The 20,774-nt window shown below is 42.9% G+C and overlaps 1 protein-coding gene across 6 annotated transcripts in view; it reads left to right on the top strand.

The window, feature by feature from the left end:
• LOC141745444 (VPS10 domain-containing receptor SorCS1-like) overlaps positions 1-20,774 on the top strand; it is a 306,057-nt gene that overhangs the window by 34,489 nt on the left and 250,794 nt on the right. Inside the window, exon 1 of one of the 6 annotated variants that reach the window (XM_074593203.1) lies at positions 6,973-7,176. The exons of the other annotated variants lie outside the window; for them this stretch is intronic. Coding sequence (XP_074449304.1) covers positions 7,120-7,176 — 57 coding nt within the window. The 5' untranslated portion in view covers positions 6,973-7,119. Of the gene's footprint in view, positions 1-6,972; positions 7,177-20,774 lie in introns of those variants that run through there. 6 annotated transcript variants of the gene reach the window in all.

Here is a 20,774-nt window from a genome sequence, read left to right as displayed (position 1 = left end):
AAATGATGGAGCTGAGACAGGCGGTGGAGTTCAAGTGCCTAACTTGGGCACGGTTGGAAAGAGGAGTTGTGATCAGGGCTCCTAAATCACTTGGATGCTTGGTTTACCTGCTCTAGTGTGATGTTGTCCTAAGGACGCCCACATCCCTTTCTCCTCTTCAATCCTTCCTTTCGCATCCTGACACGTTCCTGTAAGGAAAGTGTGGTTTATGGATTTTTCCTCAGTGCTTAAGGCCAAGTAGAGCCCCTCGAAACCTGTTAGCTGATCCCAGGTCTCTTGTGTTGGTAGCTCTGTTGCAGCTCCCCTTGCTGTGATTCCTTCCTGCTGACAGGCTGCCTGATTGGGAAGAGTTCTGTAGGATTTTCATCTGTTCCAGCTTTTGTGCACGCTGCCTTCTGGGACTCCTGCAGATAACGTGGATGCACCTTGGTACCCCCCCTTAAATGAGGCGGGTGAATGCATTGTGAGGGTAGGAGAGCAACTGGGGAACTGCTCACTGCAAAGAAGGGTGGCCGAAGAGAGGGCTTGAGATGTGGATGAGGGAATGGGGAGCATATCTGGTACCCTCTCTTTGTGTGTGAATGCATGTATCGCTACATCTGCACCCTTAAGGCAGGATTCCTGCCGTGGTTAAGCTTGTTATCAAGTCGGCTCAGGAGTTCACACTTTCTCCCTGTTGCAGTGATAGTCTGGATGAAGCACAGTGAGAAACTCCTCTGAGCCACGTTGCTGTTTCCTTGGGTGCTGCTCAGCTGAAGCTGGGAATAAACCAACTGTAGGGTGTAAATGCAAAGTAACATCGCTTACTGCTGGAGGAATCCATGGGTGCAAGAATTACTCTGCAGATGCAGAGTCTGGCTTTGGGGCTTGCAGCTGCAGAGAAAATGAGCAATGAATAGGCAGTTAATTGAAAGCTAAAGTAGCTATTTACTGACAGTATAGTCTTGCCTTTTCTCCTATGTGTAATCTGTGTGAGATCACTTGAAGTCAGCCTCTTTGACCCAACTGGTTTTCAATATTTGTTTGTTTTCCCTCTTCCAGCTGAATTTATATGTCATGCTTTTCATTCATTTTTTTCTTTTTTTTGATGCCAGCTTCTTGTATTGTTGATCGTCACTGTTAAACTGCTGCTATGCATCAGCGGTGGAAAACCGATTCTTTCACTGAGCCAGTTAAATTCTGCTAATCTTGTCTCAAGAAATAAGTGCAATTTTAGAGAATAGGTTTGCAGGAAGGACTACTTGGATAAAGAAGGGTTTATAGGTCTGGGCAAAAGAAGTTTTAACTTTTTTTGGGGATGCCTAGAGTAAAGGTTGAGTCAGGAAAAGAAATAAATATTTGTGGGTTCCTATTGATTGAATAGAGCTACTTAAGAATGCTGAAATTCTTTGCAGGGCTGAGGGGTTCATTCCTTGAAAGAATAATGTGGTTAATAATAATGCTCCTACTGGCTGAGTTGCTGACTGGTAGTTTGTACCTGCTCAGCTTTTTCATATTGAAATACCCTGTCTTATGAATATGTAGCGTCAATGCTTTCATTTAGAAAATCACACTGGTCAAAAGTGTAGAACAGGAAAGCATTTTACTGAGAAGGTGAAGTTTTCTCATGTGGGAGATTACAGAAAACAGCACAATAACACTTTAGCATTCCGAGGATGTAGCTGCTGATGGCCTCTGACCGTAAAAGCTCCTATAAGCTAATGCAAAATGTGATTACCGAGCAGAAACCCTGACAACTGGTTTGTGTGTGTTATTGATAATATCCTAAACAAGCCAATATACGAACCGCTTGGGATCAGTTGTCAGCTGGCATTTCTTTCATTAATATAAAAATAATTAGCAGTATCTTAAAAGGTTTTTTCCAAAGGGTTAAAAAATCTGGGGGACAACTGAAACGGAATATAGCTCTTGCTGCTTGCTTAGAAGCTTCATGCCCCGTTCCCAGTGTGTCCACAGATAGAAAGTAGGGCCAAGAAGAGCCTTCCAACTAGTTGCCAGAGATGGAAGCAGGCAGGGCTGTCTCCACTGAAAGCCATGAGTGTACTTAAAAGAAAGGAGGTTGTATAGGTGAGAGGAAGAAATTGGGGCACTCTAATTCCATCAGCCTGCTTGGATACCACTTGTTTGCTTCACTGGGCAGGTATTGGTTTGATTTTTTTTTTTTTTTTTATTTTTCCCTGGTAGAAAATCCCTTTTAGGTGCTGAAGGCAGAGAAGGAAGAGGATCTGAAAATGATCTCTGGAAAACTTATTTTAAGAGTGTTTCCACCTGCAAATTATTCTGACACAAAATTCCCAACTAGTTTGTAATTTTCTTCAAATATTTACAGAGCAGTCAATCACAAAAAGTGTCTTAGGAAAGGCTTTTGCTTTAATGAGGCTCAAAGTACACAATGAGGAAGGTTAGAACAGCTCTTTAACTGCTTGATATCTGGACACCATGCTAATGAACACTTGAGAAATGCCAGAAGCACGGCGTAGACTTGCTTTGGTAATTAAATTGAAGACGCGTCCAGGACTTAAAACAGGGACCCAACGTGGCAGATGCTAGACAAGGGGCAGCTTATACTTGGAAGGTACGCGTGGTTGCAAGTAAAGCCATGAAGATGTAAAGGGAAGAGAGGTGGGAGCTAATGTGGGCAGGGTGACCAAGGCGTACTGGGAACATGGTCCTGGCTGTTGAGACCAAGGAATCCTGAGTGATGCCCCAGGTAAGGGCAGAGGTGGGACAGTGTCAAGATGCTCACAAAAGCGCTTGGAAATCTGACAGCAGAACAAGACAGAGATGGGCTATTTAGAGTAGTACTAAAAACGGATCCAGGGATGTTTATGGCAGCAAATTCATCGCTTGGAAACACGGACTTTTGATATCTAAGCTTTGTGTAATAGATGCAGTTGTGTCTCCAGGGAATTAAAGCAGCAAGAATTATTTGGATTGCCTGCATATATTTGTATTACTGTTCAGAACCTGAATCTCCTTTTGTTTGTGCTGTTTTGATTAATTTCCTGGACTGAAGCTGCACATGAAAAATGTTTCAAGCCATTTCAGGGGCAGGCTTGTATTTGGTAGAAGCATTTTGCAATTGGTTATTAAATCCCTTTGCTGTTTTAGAGCTGAGCCTCCCTTTGGCCGCGCAGGCTGGACAGCTGGATCGGAGAGTGCCAGATTGCCCACCAAGTCTGGAAAGATGAATGGGGAAAAAAGTTTTCCTTGTAAATGAACACAGTAACTTGGCAGGAAAGTTCCCCTTCCGATTTGCTTGCAGTGTCTCTGCCTTGGAAGCAGCAGAAACCGCTTTGTATTAATTTGAATTTGGTTATGCTCAGAGCAGGAATAGCTGCATTTGGCAGTGTTATTGATGTCAGAGAAATAACTAGAAGCCTCAGAACAGGTCTCCACTGTGCTCAGAGCTGTACATCTACCTGGGAGTTTTTTCTCTAAATTCAGTAGCCTTTAGACTGTCCGGTTTTGTTAATGTAACTGCTGAACTTGGCTCAGCGCAGGAATCTTGGTTTGCAAATGTACGTATGAGCTGGTGGTGCTGGGGAGACGTAGCCCTGGTCTGCACGCCGGGGTGATGCAGGTTATCTGCAGGTAATTTGGTCGTTGCGCTTAATCTAATTGCTCTGTGGTGTGAGTGAGACTGCTGTGAGCCTTTGTCTCAGAAGGACTGTGCATTTTCACTTTGTGGGGAAGGAAGCTGGGAGAGGTTGGGTCTCTGCATGTGACAGTGCCTGACTCCTCCTTTCTAGACAAACCAGGGTGGTTACCCTACAAAACAGTGGACTTCTGGCAGTGGGAAGCAGACATTGACTGGTGTGTCTGTCTAAAGAAACACCTTGTGGAGCAGAGATTGCCCAGGCTGTCAATCTTGGTGTGGTTCAGTACAAGTTTACCTGCTCAGGTCTGCTTGCAGGGATGAGTCCTGCACTGCATCCTGGAAGGGAAAACAGCACTTGGAGGTTGGTGTCTAGAGCTGCACTGCAGCCCCGAGGGCACTGCTTCATACCCGTGCGCGCTGCTGTGGCAGGGGTCAGCAGGGAACGGGGGGCTTGGACTGCCCTGACCGTCCCATGGTCTTTCCCAGGCTACTGAGCCCTTGCCATATTGCTCCTTTCTGCCGCTTTCTGAGCGAAACACCTTTCAGCAGGTGTAATGATCCTGCAGCGAAGTCTGTTGGGATGGGTTGAACTCGTCTGAATCAGCCAGAGCTCAGCCTCCTGAATCGGCCAGACCTCAGCCTCATGCATTTCAGCACAGAACTGCCATTATCTGGACAGCTGGGGTCTGCTGACCTGCTGTAACTGAAGCAGTTAATCTATTGTGGGGAAACAGACCACAGATGTTCCCCAGAAACCTGACATAAGGCAATAGGTTTTAATAAAAGTCTGGCCTTGCCATGGACTCTTGATTACCAGGTGGCCCACTGCTCTGTCATGTACTCATCATGTAGCTGCTGTGTGGGGCCTTGCATATAGGGAAGGGAAATATTTTGGAGAGCTTATAGGTGTCAAGTACAATGTGGTACGAGGCAAATGCCTGGTCAGCTTTCACTTTCTTTATTGTGTCAGCTTGAGATAGAGACTAGGGTGGCCCATCCTGCTCAAGATGGGGGAAATGGTCTCTTCTGTTATTAAAATAAGTCCTCCTGGAAAATTGAAGTAATGCCACGTTTTCTAAAGATAGGCATTTCTGGACACAGTGTACAAAATAATTAAAACCTCAGCCAGTTAAATTAAAAGACAAACCACTAATTATTCAGCAATGTTCTAAATAAAGAAATGAGGGTCGGCTGTGAGGAAGTCAAGACCACTCATGGTAAAGCTGCTGCTGCATTCTGGTAGAAGAAATGCCCCATACCTCAAAACCACGTGTTTTGTTTTGTTTTCTGGAGAATATGCTTTCTTCTCAATGATTCTGACGGATGGAGCTTTATTGTAGTGGTCAGAGGACCTAGGTTACAGTTACACATGTCTGATGGCAGAATACAAGCTGGTTTGTCCTTGTGCCTCAATTTATCTATGGTAAAAGGCTACGACGCAGCCTTGAAGTATGTTGAGATTCCCAGTGAAGAGCACTGTTTAGGAACTTAATATTTGCAAAAGCACTCAGCTTGGTCAGTCTGGTCCTATTCAGGGACTGATTTATACCCTTGGGAGAGGACCACTGCTCAGGTCCTGCAGGACCAGTATTGTCCCCCATGGCCTTGCACGTCAGGAGATATCTTCATCCAGGTACCACCACTGTGACAGTCTCAGCAGGGTCAGAGGCTCGCCGGGAGGGCCTGGAGGTACGTGCTACCCAGAAGCTGGTTTTGAGCATTTGGTGTCCCAGCAGCTGTTCACCCATAAGGATGGCGCAGTGTGGGTGCAAAGGAGGAGAGTAGTTTAAGGAAGCAGTGCATTGCATACGTGGAGCAGGAGCCGGGTTACTTGGCTTGAGACTTCACGCTGCAGGGAGCTCTCCTGTTAGGTGGCTGTGGAAGACATCACCATATGGGTCAGAATAGGGAAGACTGCATCCGTGCCTTCGGATAGCCATGCAAATGTAATACAAGTGCTAATCATTCCTAGCCTGAAGAGCTAGGATTTGGGGGTTTGGTTTGAAAATCTCTTGTGTCCCCTAGAGTTCCAGTGCTTCCAAATCAAAACCTTGCTCGTTCAAACTTAAACCTTCAAACTGTTGATCCTAAGCTGCTACAAATCCCACCTCTGTTGATGGGGAGCTGGCTTGGCTCTGGCAGATTTGGCCTTAGCTCTGGATTCTGTTCACGCGTGTGCAGCATTAACAGCTTGAATCGATGCAATAGCTGAGGAGCAGAGGTTACCATTTCAGCTGTCTTGCAAATCCTATATCCAAAGCATGTAATGTGGTGCTACAGCAGCATTTGTGCTGCTTGGTTTTGTTTTGTGTGGTTTGTTTTTTTGTGGTTTTTTTTTTTTAACCTGGAAAATACAACCTACTTCACAAAATGTTACCAACAAAACAACTGCTCAGAAAATTGGCCTATAAATACTGCCTACCGAATGTGACAAGGGATCCGCAGATGCTGTCCGCGATACGTGCGCTTTGCCTTAGATGGCACTACAGCTTGCTGCAGGTGAGCTGCTGTAGCCATTTAAAAGGAAGCCGTGGCTGGCAATAAAACAGGAGCGGGCTGTACAGTGGGACAGCAATCTCCAGAGACTCGTGGCCTGGCTGTGCCTTGCCACGGGCCTTTGGGTTGTAAATATCACCATTCCATTCCTGCCCACGCACAACCACCAAAATAAATTTTGGAACTGAAGGGATGTGTGGCCCGGGTGCATGCAGGAGATGAAGGGATTGTTGAGGGGACCCGTGCAGGGGGACAATCTGCAGAAGGAAGAGGGAAGGGAGGGAACAAAAAGGTCTGGAAGAGCGAGCAGCGTGGGTGAATTTTCAAAGGAGGGATCGAAACACTGAGATTCCCGCAGATTAATAAAGATTGTTTGCATTGTACCGCAAGGGATGGCTTTGAACTCCCTACGGGGAGTCAGGTTAGACAACTGGAACAATTCCTTTAGGTGGTGAAAATCCACAGACCAGGCAACTTGTCCCAAAGGGCCTGCATCCAGACGAGATCAAGAAAAAGCAGTGCAGGGTTGGGGGAGTGATGTGCCCAGGTTGCCAGCAGAATCGTGAGCGGTCCCTTACTCCCTGGCTTTCCCGTTCTGCATCCAGCCCACCCTGCTGGCCAGGCAAGCCGTTTGAATTCACTGCTGCAGCACTGAACGCTCTTTCTGAACTCGGGGCAGGGGACCAAACAAAAACCCAAAAAAAACCCCCAAAAAACCCAAAACCAAAACACTGCTAAAATCTATTTTGCTATTTAAAAAGAAAATAGCAATCTTGCCTCTGTGGGTGTTCAAGCATTCATTTTCTGAAGATACAAGCAGCCTATCTGTTTAAAAACAGAACGAACCCCTCACTCTCTGCTTATTCTTTTTTTTTTTTTTTTTTAAATGGAAGCCAAGTAGCACGGCAGCACAAATCCAGCAGCACTTCACAGGAAGAAAGGGCAGCTCGGTGTGAGGTGCTGAATAATGCTAAACCAGCAAATAAGCGAGCTGACAACGGTAAGCCCAGAGAACGCGTCACATGGTGGACTCTGTCGTACTGGAGAAGGACTTATTATGTGGGGAAACGTGCGAAAAGGTATTTGTGCATATTTCAGGAGTGCTGCTCGGTAAATGGTTTTGAACCAGGTCTGCCTGGCTATCGGAGCTGTAGGGAACTCGGCACAGTGACGGAGGGACTCTGGCTGGTTGTTTGACAAAGCCGTTTTTAACTGTGTTTTGTTCTTTTAGCGTATGTGAAAAGTGCAAACTTCCCAAAGAAAAACGTAGTGCTTAATGAAAAAAAAAAAAAATAGACGGGGGAACCCCCAAACATAACTAGAAATAAATGCTTTCAAAATTTTAGGGGTTTTTTGGTAAAAATGGTTCAATCTGAAAGGATGTCAAAATGCCTTTGTAGTTCTTGTGCCTTAAGCTCCTCTTCTCCTGGGGACTGCAGTGCTCACCTCCAGGATGGCCGGGCGAGCTGGACTGTGTCCATGTGGCACTGTACATGATTTCACCTCCTTCCGTCCATTATCACACTTTCCACCAACACCACACAGGGCTACCCTTGCTGTGGCACGCAGCTATTACACCTTATGAAGAGACCAGTGTTTTTAAAGTCAGTTACCCCTTTTGCCACAATGCTTATGTCAAGCATTACCAACAGCCTTTTTTCCACAAAGACACCTGAAGTCCGAGTGAGGAACAAACATCCTTTGAAATCCAGTCCTCGTTAAAGAGTATAAACGTTACTGTTGATGCTAACGGCAAGATGGTTTTACCGTTGCTAGTCTGAAAGTACGCCACAAAAAGAAACTACTGCTTTCTCAAAGAACCTGATACAAAGATTATTGGAATGATTTTTGTCTCCTAATGAGCTGTAGATCAGGCCTTCATTAGGTTAAGAGGCTGAATGCAACATTGTTGAGTCTGCTTCTCACTTGAAACTCTTTCTTGAAATACAATAGAGAGTTCCCCGCACTTCTATTTGTTAAGAAGATGGACCCAACCCAGGCTACTTCCTTAAATTTATCACTGGCAACATGTGCTAAGTTCTTAGTGGAAGTTCTAAATTACCTTTGATTATGGTAAGATTTTTTTTTTTCAGCTTTAATTAAATATAGATGGAAGTTCTTCCTTAGTAATTATGCCTTGGGAGAATTATTTTAGAGTGGATTCATTTTATAAGAAATGTTTCTAAGGGATTCAGTCTTGGCAGAGACAGGAGTGATGGGAGGAAAGTGGGACAAAAAGTAATTTTATCACTTAATAATAAAAAGTTTTGTCTAATTTGCAGAGTTAAACTTACTGTGTTCTTATCTGCTGCTGAATTAAGTGTTGCTGAATGAAATGAAATATTCACACTCAGGTTTCGAGGAGCTTTGAATTAAGTTCTCATGCACAAAAGGCCCCTGTTTGGATTTGTTCTTTGCATTGTGATTGTGGGCCACGTTTTTTGTCCAGGGCTCTTCTGCAGGTAACAGAGTTAGACACCCTTCTTCCAGGAGTGTGCAGTGTTCAGGAAAAAAAAAATAATCAAAAAACAAACAAAACACAACAAACTCAACCAAAGATGCCCCTTCACTGATGAGGTTTTTTTTTTTTTGAAGAAAATGAGTTCATGCAGAGTTCTAGGTAGTCATAGCTCGATTGCAATGAGTGTCCAAGTTCATGTGAACTCAGGCTAATCATTTTTATCCTCCACTGTAGTGTGGATAACTCAAAGGCAGCGCTGTCATCTTCCCGGGAGCGGAAGGTGGAACAGAAGTACAGGGAAACGAGATGAACTAAGCTTTGACAGGAAAGCGTGTAGCCAAACAGAGAATTGAAGCAAGTTCTCCAGAGTACGTAGTCTTTGACTTAAAGCAGGACTGGCTTCTCTTTCTGTTTTCTCTGTCTTCATTCCCCATTCCACCCCCCCCCCCCCCCGTCTTCTGCAAATGTTTGTGTGTTGCACCTATTTTAGTAATCCAACAGGAGGTTGTTTTTTCCTGTAAGTGTACTCTGATCAGTTGCAGCTGTGTTAAATAAGGCTGCTTCCGCTTGGCCTCGTGATTGTACTCAAACTTGGGAGAGCACAGTGTTCAGCTTCATGGTAAAGAGCAATTAATGACTCTCCACAGCTCCCTAAAAAACGTGAAATAAATGTAATTGTCTTCATTATGTTGATTACAAAACTAAAAGTATATCAAAACTTTCAAGTTGAGGTAATGAGGCTTTAGTATCACTCTGTGCAGCTATGTGCTGCAGGAAGAGCTAACCTTGTAAGAGAAGTTTCTTGCTAACATCAGTGGGAGCTGGGAATTCTTCTCAGACTTAACTTGTGTGTGTTGACATTCCGTTGATTCCACTCTTGCTGCAATGCTGCTGAATTGTCCAAGGCTGTGAAAAAGGCAAGTTGAGGTCAAGTCCAGGAGAGCCTGTTTCCTTGTCCTCTGCTGGGGTATTGCTCTTTCTTGGCCTCAAAAAATTTTTATTCATCTTCAGATATTGTTGTTGCTAGACCAAACTGTATATTTAAGGTGCTGTCTTCTGCTGATGTGCAACTGGTTTCAGGTTCCACATAGTCTGGCCGAATGCTGCCTGAAGTAGTAATTCTACAACAGGGAAACCCGACAAGTGTAACTATCGGGTATATATAACCAGCAACGTCTCTGCAATTCAAAAGTGCTAGTGTTTTTTGTTTAGAAATATTTCATTCAGTATTTAATATCAGCCTCTATTCCACTGGGACATGTGAGATTTAGCTAGCCGCAGGCTGGATATGGAGTCTGCTGCAGAGGCTGCCAGCAGGCACAGGGGAACCCCCTTTGGAGCTGCTTGTCCTTCTGCATCGAGCGTTAACGGGAGTCTACGGTGAGTTCAGACCGGACAACGAGCATTTAGAGAACTAAAATGATCTCAGATGAATTCTGTCTTAAGTAACAAGTAGCATCTATTGTGGAAAACAAGCAGTGACTTCTACACTCCAAATGACCTAAGATCTCTTAGAGATTGCATCCACACAGATCTTCCCTGAGCTGCTGATACAATCCTTGGAGACAGACTGTCACCAGTGATTCCGTTAACCCTGAATTTTTTCATGCTTTTTTGTTTGTTCCCGAATTTAAAGGGTAGGGGAGACTTCTTTCTTAAAATCTGCAGGTATGATTTCCCTCATGTAGATAGCATTTTTCTGTGCGGCAGTTTGATGTGGAAACTGAGGATAATGTTTTCATACTTGCACAAAAAGCTCATGAACACTTAAAAGCCTGTGCAGTCTGCAGACCTATTCTTGCCATATCTCTCTTGACAGGTGAGATGTACTTCCTTTTGGACCAGCTGTTTCAAAGGCTTTTATTCATGTAGTGGATAGCTGAGGAAAATCAACTGCTTGAAAGACAGGAAGAGTTTGACTTCACTCTTTGATCAGGAAGAGAAAGGGCCATCAATCGCTATCATATCTGGATCCTTGGAGATCTTTCTGTAACAGAGTCCAACTTTTAAATCACCCACTTAAACGCAGAGTTGGAAGAGAGGGGTCATCAAAGATCTACCACCTTACTGAGGTTTTCTGTTCCTACGCTCATCATTGAGGCTGACAGCAGTCCAGAGGCAAGCAATACATCTTCAGGCTAGGGATGGTACTTTTCCAGCATCCCATAACACTGCCATGTAAAGGTAAATATTAAAGATATTTGAAACAGAGTTGGCAGTTGTTATGAATAAGCAGTTCTGCTCACTTTTTAAAAGCAAATCCATGCTTGAGCTGACCTGTGATAGACTTGCTTGATATTGAATCAAAAAATCCTCTCTGATGGAAAAACTGGAGCTGTCATAAACCTTAACACAAGTGTCAAAGACTTAAAAAAAAAAAAAAGTGCTCAAACTTGCTGTGCTAACCCTAATGTTTACTCTGTTAGTACATGGTTATCTAGGACAAGCGTGCCAGAGGTAAGGTAACTTTTAATGCAGCACTAATCACAGACTTAAAATATTCCATGTATTTAAAAATATGTATATAACTGGTATTTGAAGCATACAGCTATACTTGTAAAAAAATAAGTTATCAATGACATGTCTCTCTTTTAAATTTTATTTAAAAAAACCCCAACAACCCAACAGTCTTCGTGCCCTGAAATAAAAATATTGTCTGCTAGACAGGACTTACATGGTAAATTAAGCCTGGCATTGGGTCAAAACCCATCACCCTGGACTGGTAAATAGTTCAAATTCAGTTCTTCTATTTCTAGAAATAGTAATTGGAATGCATCCGTACTGGTGTAGCATAGTTTCATAGATGTATTGCAATGAGACAGACGAGTAAAATACACCCTTATGCTGAGCTGCAATGACATCCACAGGGAGTTTCTTGCTTTAGCTATATTGATTTAAAAACATAATTATAATGAGATATGATACGTGCAGAGGAGACCTTGGAGTTGTGTTTATGTAGCCAAGGGTATGGAGATGTACCACAGGACACACCCGGCCAATGAAAAGAACTCAGACTTTGATTATTTTGTATAAATGACGTGGCAGCCATCGTCAGGGAGAGGACGTGTGGATACTTGGTGAATAAATTGCAAACTATCTGAAAAAGCTGGTGTGCTCAAATTGTGGAAAAGGTAAATGGGGAAAGCATATGACAAGTGTTTCGCCTACAAGTACCTCACGGGCCAACCGAGTGCTTCAGTCTCCAGTGTTGCTCTGTCTGCTTAGTTCCAAAGCACAGAGACAAGTACCATGGAAGAGCTTTCAGCAGTTGCAGGGGAACAATTTTAAGCAAAGCAATATCTTTTTCTCCGCCTGTCATCCTCAATTCACCTTGAACACTTGAAAGAGCAAATTAAATTCACTGTTGCTAAATTCTCTTTCTGTAGCAAGGGTCAGGAGGGGTTTGGGGACTTCATATTCATGTTTGGTTTAATTGCCAAAATGTCTTCTGTACAAATCTATTTGTGGGAGGTGAGGAAAAGGTGAATGAGCTGGTGACGTCCACGTGAATTGAGGTTCATGATGTTGTAGCTCTTACTGTCACAACCAAAAGCTTAGTGAAAAACCAATCAGAACCGATGGGCCATTTCGACTCAAAGAATTTTCTGAACCTTCAGATTTTTTTCAGATATACTGGAAGACCGGTACCTTTTCCCTCCTCCTAGTAAAACATGATTATGGCAAAACCAGACACCTTTACAAACATATGTCTTTTCATCTGAATACTGAAAGCCATCAGTTTTCCATGCTCTTCTCTGACCAGGAATAGTGCTACCAATATTGAGCGCAGAGTAATTGCTTTTGTTAAGAGATTCTCTTTAGTGTGCAGAACATGTCTTGGAAAAGGGAGAACTGTTTGGGGAAATCGTAACTGTCTTCTTTCGAGGTATCATCAAAACAAGAAAGTCTACATTTGTCATTTCCTATTGAAATAACTTACTTAGCCTGCTAATGGGATTTGTTTTCAGCCATGTTTTAGCAGGCTTCTCTAAAGCCTCGGCTTCTGACTTAAGTACCGCTCCACAGCCTTGTTTGCTGGTGTGACAGTAAGCTGACAGGCCAGTAGGAAACAAAGGGTTTATCTGGCGTGGATTATGTGAGGGGCATTTTATGGCATACATTGTTGAGGGTGAAGAGGAAATATATCCTTGAACACGCTTCATATTTTCGTTGATTAGTTTTGTTGGTCTCAGAGGCAGGTAGCTCCATAAAAGAACTGCTGTATATTAAAATGCCTGTAGCAGTACTGCACTTTCTAGCAGTACTGAGGCACAGCTTTTGCTTTGTAGACTGGATTAGGCTATCTCTTTTGCAAACTACATTATGCCAAGAAAACGTTAACTAGGTGGAGAAATGCTTTGGGGGGAGAATGCTTTTTAGTTCTGGTTTAGAAATGTGTAGCTGCAATTTAATTTTTTTCAAAAGCAAAGACTAGAAGCACAGAAGGAAATATCTCAAAGCTGTGTGACTTTCGGGAGGTATAAGCCCTATGCAAGCCTAGTCCTTTTTAGGCCTTAATGAAGTGGTTAGCCAGGGTCACTGAAGATTTCTGAAGGTTGAACTGTGCAAACGTGGCTTCTGTGATACTGGAGAGTTCAGGTGACCACTCTAGTGCTTGCTTTCTTCAAGAAAAAGAACAGGGGAAAACAAAGCAAACAGACCTGTTCCTCTCAAACGAGGCAATAGTGCTAATCACAGTTTGCCGGGTGCTCTCTTCTTAGGAATACAGGGTCTGAATTCATACCAGCTAGCAGCGGTATCTTTTTGGTGATGCTAATATAAATAAAGCAGTTCCACCAGAGCTCTTGAGATTCCACAGGTTTGACCAGCAGAGTTGAGGGAGGAAGGGGTAACGTGTCTGTCATACAAGGAATTGAATCAAAGTTCTTTATAGTCGGAATTCCCAGCCTGAAACATACGTAGGTTTTCATGAAAATATCAGATCCAGTGTATTTGTTATGAGAGGTAAGCTACGATTTATCACCCTCTTAGTGAGATCCTGTTAGCCACATTTCAGTGTATCCGTATTTTCTTTCCATTCATCTTTGACTTTCCCTCTTTCCGTTTTTTTTTTTTCGTTTTATTCTCAACTGACAGTTCTGTCCACCAATTCTGTAATTACTGTCTATCATTTTAAGTGATGGGCTAAGGGCCAATATCTAAGGTCAGGGCCATGAACATCTGACTTCCCTTGAGAGTAGAACTGGTTGAGTAGGAAGAATATTGATTCACTGAGTAGATCAACCAAAAAGAAGGAAACTTTTCAAATGCTTTTGACCTAATAGCATCCAACCATCTCTACTTGAGGCAAGTTAATGAAGGGGTAGATCATATCTTGCACAAATCATGCCACAAAATACAAAATGAGAAACTTTGAAAAAGCAGCCCAGAGGCTAGCTGCAGACAGCTGAACACGTGTCTTAGCCAGGGGCTAGACTAGATTTATAGGAAATGTCTAGATTTATAGAAAATGCAGAAGTGAGTGAATTTGATCCCTAATTCAGAGTGAAACTGATTCATCTCTGTGGCTGCTTTAGCGGATCTGCATCTTAAATAGGAGCATATAAGTGAAAGCAGAATTCACTGTTTTACCTAAAAATGTATGATCTAATTCACATAAAGGGAGAATCTGTAACTTATTCTTCCCTCAAATGGCATCTTTTAATTTAGAAAAAAAAATGTCCCAGTTCATTTCAGGTTATTTCTTCCTTTCCCCTGTATGTGTAACCCTGAGCAGCTATGCTTTTCAACGTTGGGTAACAGCATCAATTCTAGAGCGTTAAAAACTTCCCAAGCTACTCAAAGAACATGGCAGATGATGAAAAATGCACCCCCTCCTGCCCCCCTAAAAAACAAAACCAAAGATGGTTCTATCATGCCACTCATGACTAGCATTTAAGAAGGTCCTAAGGGGGTTCAAGCGCCCATCTCCCAGCTGGTGGAAATCCCACTCTGGAGTCCGCTGGTGTTTGATTATCTGAAACCTTTGGTTGTGTATTTGTGTCCCGCGTCTGAATGAACAATGTGAAAATGTCAAAGCAGCTTTTTGTATGATGAACAGTAATAGAGAAGCAAAACAGTGATCCAAAAAGACCTTTAGATGTCTTGGCCGGGTTTAACTTTCTTGGCAAATCTTAGCTACAAATAACAGAAACAGCCTGCCCTGCAGAAGGAAAAAAGTGCCATGCAAGAAATGTCCTAATCTTCTGGGTTATCCACTCTGATACTTTTATCCTTGAACATGAATAATTTATGCTCAGGAAGTTGGTTTCACAGTGACAGAGAAGCATTTGTTGAGAGAGCTCAGTATTGGTCCTTTCAGAGGTATCCCAATGCTTCCTGTTGCCATTTTAGAGAAGAAATACAGGGAAAATGGAGAAAAGCTCAGGCTTGTTTTGTAAGGAAAATAGAAATACTCCTGCCTTTTTTGGTATTTTTTTTTTTTTTAAACTCTGTTAGGAAGTTCATGAAATGCTGCTGACTAGCAGAACGCTTTTGCTGTCCACACTTAACCATTTCAAGGTAGATGAGCAAAAAAGTGTTGGTGTGGAAGGGTTAGAAATAAACACTGATTTTCTTTGTTGTTGTTGTTTGCGTAAACTGAGTAGCTTTTATAATTTCTAGTTTTATCTCTTAGTACCTCTTTATCTCGTGTTGTCTGTCCTCTCTTCCTTGCATTTGTAGCACGTCAACTTTTTAATGAGCTAGTGTGGAGCAGACAAAGGGGTCCGAGGCCAAACCTTAGTCTTCAGCTTGGGTGGAAAAGGGAATAATTAAGTGCTGAAAAGGTGATGCAGTCAGGTGCACTAGGAACAAAGGCAAAAGGATAATGAACAAAGTGAGGGCAACCTTGATAAACCTCTCTAGGAGAGACAGTCAAAGCCACTTGCCAGTGTGATGTGACGTGGCATGGCTGTGCTTTTACACGCCACTGACCGAGGGGTATGTTCAAAAAATTCTGAGCAAGGCTGTGTCCAGTGTTCCTTGGCTGCTGAGGCTGGGTGTTGCACGGCGAGAAAGTGAGCCCTTACCTTACACGGCAATGTATAAAATGCTGCTTTTCTGCCTCATCGAGGCAAATCAGTTAGAGGGGTTTGTGATTTATTTCACTCATGCTCCTGGAGGATGAGAGTGCAATATAAATATTTTAACACTTTGAATGGCTCCTGTTGTATTGTCGGGCAGTACAGGAAGAAGCTAAGCCACGACTGGGATGAGATTTCTTGGTAGCTGTGTATGTAGGGGAAAACAGAAGCGGGCTGTGACACTAAAAGCTGTTGCAGGTAATGTTTCCCAAATGATAACAGATTTTGGGGTCAGTCAATAGCTTGCGGGCAGGGCTGCTGTTCAGAGGGACCTAGACAGGCCGGAGGAGTGGAACAACAGCGAACTGATGAAACTGAGCGAAGGCAAATATGAAGTCCTGAGCCCGGGATGGAATAAACCCCTGCAGAATTTTGGGCTGGAGACAGACTGGCTGGGGAGCAGGTCTGCTGAGAAGGGCCTGGGAGTCTTGGTAGAGAGTGAGCTGAATGTGAGCCGTCTGTGTGCCCTGGTCATGAGGATGGCTAACGGCATCCCGGGCTGTATGAACAGGAGCACAGTCAGCAGATCCAGGGAAGTGGTTACCCTCCTCTATCAGATACTGAGAAGGGAAATACTAGAGGAAGAGCTTGGAAGTGACGTGTTTTTAAACATTCAGCCTTGACCAGTGTGAAGGGCCCCTTCCATTATCTTGGCTGAAACACTTTGGTAGAGGAAATGGAGGTGATGAATGGGTGCAAGACTGGGTACAGCTGGCAAATCCCCCCCTCGATCCTCAGAATTCCAAGGATAATCTGGTGGCTGGGCTGCAGAGCTATCAAGGGAAAGAGGAGGAGCTGCTATAGGAGGGATCAGGCAAGTTAATTAAGAGAATCATTGGCTGTTAACTGGCCGGGGTAGATACCTGGCAGTGTGACTGTACACAGCTGTGACCCCCCTGTATCTGGGTGTGCAGAGACGAGCCCCTACAGTACCCATACTGGGGACAGTTATGTGATGTTGTGTCAGAAGCAGGAGTTTCAACAGAAATCTAAATGGAGGGTTATCTGGACTCTGATGCTAACTTCTCATTCATATCTTTGGGCAGCAGGAAGGATGCTTGGAAGAGAGGACAGAACCAGGTACCTACTAGATTAGGCTTGTCTCCTTCTCTCTCTTCCTAGGGAAGTGGAGAGGTTTAAGGGAGATCCCCCACTGCTGAAAAAAAAAAGTTTAGACTAGCTGGATTAAGACATGTTAGTGTTCACAAAAAACAAAAGGGCCAGTGTAGCTAGCACTTGCTAACCAGGCATTTCCGACTCAGTGGCATGGAAAAGATCGGGTTATAGGTAACTATATAGAGTAGCTTTTGTCATGACTAGGATTAGGTGAAATTCATCTCCCTAGATCCAAAGAAGGATGATGTAACAACCCAATTTGCATTATCATATGCTGTCAGCATGAGCGTTAAAAATGAAACTAGTCGAAGCCCTGATGGCATAGGTCTTAAAATATTTAATCTTTAACAACAGAAAGCAAATGTGGAAGCAGTAAGCAAGAAATTAAATTTCTGAAGAGGATCTAACAATTTGCTGGCATTGATACGTTACAGACACGACTCTGGTAAGAGCAGGGCTGCCCAGCTCTCGTGGTGTGCCTGCTGCAGGGCCAAGCGGAGCTGCCTGGAAGTAATGCGCCCTTTGTAGCATGACACTGAAACTGCACTAATTATTCCGGCTTCTTGAAAGGGCTAATTAGCTCAAGAGTAGAGTCAGGAAGAAGGGCTACCTACCTTCCAGGGTCTCAATTGCCTTCTTTTCAGCTGAGGCCCTTTGGACATATTGGCTAATTCAGGTGGAGCGGGTTCAGATACCTCTGTACCATTGCCCTTAGCAATTGTCAGCTTTCAGGAAAACAACAAACAACGTGTAATTAGCTTCATTGTTTTACAGACTCTGATTATTCCACTGGCTGTTGTTGTGAGGGAGCTAAACAGAGCAATCTCTTGGATCTTGCCTCTTTAAATTCAGGACAGACAGCTAGTTGCATCTTTAGTGCGAGATGTTTGTCTCTGCCAATTACTTCCCAGCTGGAGAGAGTATCCAGCAAGCAGTTATCTTTGGTCATATTGTGTATTATTGGGGATTATTTTTTTTTTGTGGTAATAACCTGTTTGTGCATACAGGTCTATGGTTTTCTGTGAAAAGCAAAAATCATATTTCCTATTTAGGTAGGTAAATTAGAAACATGTTTAACAGTATGGCTAACTAATCATTGGAACAAGTAATCTAAAAGATGTGGTAGATTCGCTATCTCATGACGCCTTCATCAAGATTGCTACTTCTCCACAAGAGATTTTCCAGCCCAAAGGATCTGTTGGGTTTAATGTGAGAGTCTGAGGGATGTTCTTTGATCTGCATTACAGAAAAAGGCAGATACCACTATCACAATAACCTTAAAGGCTGTGGGTCTGATTAAATTGCAGTGGTTCAGTAGACAGTGAGAATCTCAGTCTCCTGCGTGTCCAGTGCTGGTACAACTGAGAGCTTGGCTAAGGGACTATGGAGGTTTCTGGAACAATCAGCTCTTATCTAAAAAATGAAATAATGTTAGAAGAGATCTAAAAGTTTTACATGTGTTTTTACATTCAAGAAGCACAAGAGAAAAATAAATTGCAAACTGCTATGCTTTTCCTTCTGCACCTTTGCTATGGTGCTCTGTTCCTCCCGGATAACTCTCCCCTGAGTCTGCCTCCCTTGCTGTCTGCATCATTACCGTGTCACGAGGTTGTGTTTTGACAACGTGTGTGATTGTGGAGGCGGAAAGGTGCAACCTTGGGAAAGAAGCAGTAGGTTAGAGAAAGAAATTTGGGGAGGGAGGATGATAAGGAAGTGTAATAAAATATGAAGCTTCAAAACAATATGTTTTCTGCCTTCAGATTTTGCATGTACTTGAACCAGATAATTACTGACTTTATTTCTGCTAACTTACGGGCTTCAGATAGTGATTCTGAAGATACTTTTTGGAGCTGAGCTGATGGCCTTTGAGCTCTAGAGCTGATGAACAGTGAACAGTTGCTTCATTCTCTATTTTTATTACCTTATTTTTAATCCCTTAAAACCCTGCCTTATGTTCTAAATGACAGCAAAAAAATAATCAGTTCTTCAGGCTGATGTTTCCTGTAACTTCTGATTGGAAATATTAACCAGAAGGTAAAAATGTTATGTTGCACAGAACATTAAAAAAAATCTCAAAAACCTATTTGTTATCTATAGTTTAACTAAGACAAGTATAGACATTTTCATGAATGGAAACAGTGAAGAGCTCAGTGCTTTGAAAAATATATGACAATTTAAAACTTTAAAATTTCTCTTCTTAAAAAGTATGGAGTTGTAGAAAAGTAGAGCTGGAAGAGATCACGAGAGATCACGTAGCTCATGTCTGCCCTGTGGCAAGAACAACTCAACCCGAACTGTTTCTGACAGAAGTGCATCCGGCCTTTTCTTCAAGATGTCCAGGCTGCTGAGAATAGATGCTCCACAGAAGGTCTCAATAACCTATTCTCATGCTTCATAGCTATTGCTGGAAGGATGTTTCTCTTAGTATCTAGCTTGCATTTATTTTTTTTTTTAAGATGTTGCAAATTATGATTCCTGTCGTGCCCACCACAAACCTGGAGAACAGTTTGTTCCCTCTTTGAAACAGCCCTGCTCCAACCTGTCCCAGGCAGGATTAGGGTAATGCATTATTATGGTTTTAAACATTTTAAACAGGTGTGTTTTGTTGTGTTTGGTCGGGTTTTGGTTTGGTGGTTTTTTGTTTTTGGGGTTTTTTTTGTGAGGTCTTAAATTCACAACCTTAAAAAGATGTAGTATGGGAGAGGAAAGAGAAACACCAAGAAATGAGCTCGTGTGTATAGCTCAACAAAGCCAAAAGCAGAGATCAGCCCTCCTGACTCCAGATTTGATTCCTTGTCTGTTGCAGAGGTCTGTCTTCCTTGCCTAAAAGTACTGAGGCATGCATGAGGGACGCTTGTCATTGAAAGCAACCTGGTTTAGGGACAGTGCATTGGTCAGGTTTGAATCCAGGTGCTGGTGGTTTTATGTAAGCCAGATTGCATGAGATTTGAGCAGGCACTCTTTCCTGCCTCCTTCCTCTAACTCTGATAGATGGGATATGGAAGGAGGCACGTAGCCTATATATGGTGAAGAGAAGTACTGAAAAGAGACGCTGCTAAAAACCTAAAAGCTGTCTCTGAAATCCCATCATTTTTTATTGCATAATTAAGCACTATTGCTGACACATCCTCCCTTATGATTCCCTTTAAGTTGGAGCATCTGGCCGGGTGTTGCACAAGAGCCCAGTTTTCTTCTCCCTATACAACGGAGTTTTGATTAATTAATCATTGCTTCTGTTTGAATAATACATTAAAGATGCACTTGAATGTTCTAGGAAAAAAGTAAAATAAAAAAAAAATAATCCCCACACAAAAGGAAATATTGCTCTGGCTTATGAAAGGACGTGCTCTTCAAATAGTAAGACAGTTGTAAAGGTGAATGTGTTACCGATCAGCCTGTATTTCTCTTCCCGCTTTTTTGTTTTCTGTGCATTAGATCTGGTGACAGTCACTTGCACCCACAGACTGTAAAGTAACAAAAAATATGAACGTTAATGCAATAATATTAAAGAATGGTACAGTTATGAGGAATGTGTTTTGAGTCAGTGTTTTGCTCTATAAAAAAAATAGAAGGAATTATGAAACTTGCATATTGTTGGCTGCTGTCCATGATTATTTGTGGCTTCACAATACCTGCTTCATGCTGATATGATCACAACAAGTTGGGTAGTTGTCCTCCTCAAAATCCTGCTATAGCTTCAGAAGTGCAGGGTTTGTGTTTGCTCAGCACTGACCCTGCCACTTTGCAGCATCTATTGATGGTCCCATGTTTGCGTAGCGACCTTAATTCTACCCTGTGCATATCCTCCACGATCTGGAAGCAATCAGACAAAGCTTCTGAAAGCACAGAGGAAAACTGCTTTGTATCCGAAAGCCAGAGTTTCCTGGCATTGTGCTCTTTTCCCAGTATCTAACCATGGTCAGGATTTTCCAAGGAGGACATCACCCAGCAGTTGCTATCATACTGCATGCGGTCTCTAATGTTGTGGGTGCCCAGTTCTTGAAAAATCTGGATG

Source organism: Larus michahellis, chromosome 6, assembly GCF_964199755.1.
Source record: "Larus michahellis chromosome 6, bLarMic1.1, whole genome shotgun sequence".
NCBI classification, from domain to species: Eukaryota; Metazoa; Chordata; class Aves; order Charadriiformes; family Laridae; genus Larus; species Larus michahellis.
Note: the sequence above shows the minus strand (reverse complement) of the source record. Positions and strands in the feature narration are given on the sequence as shown.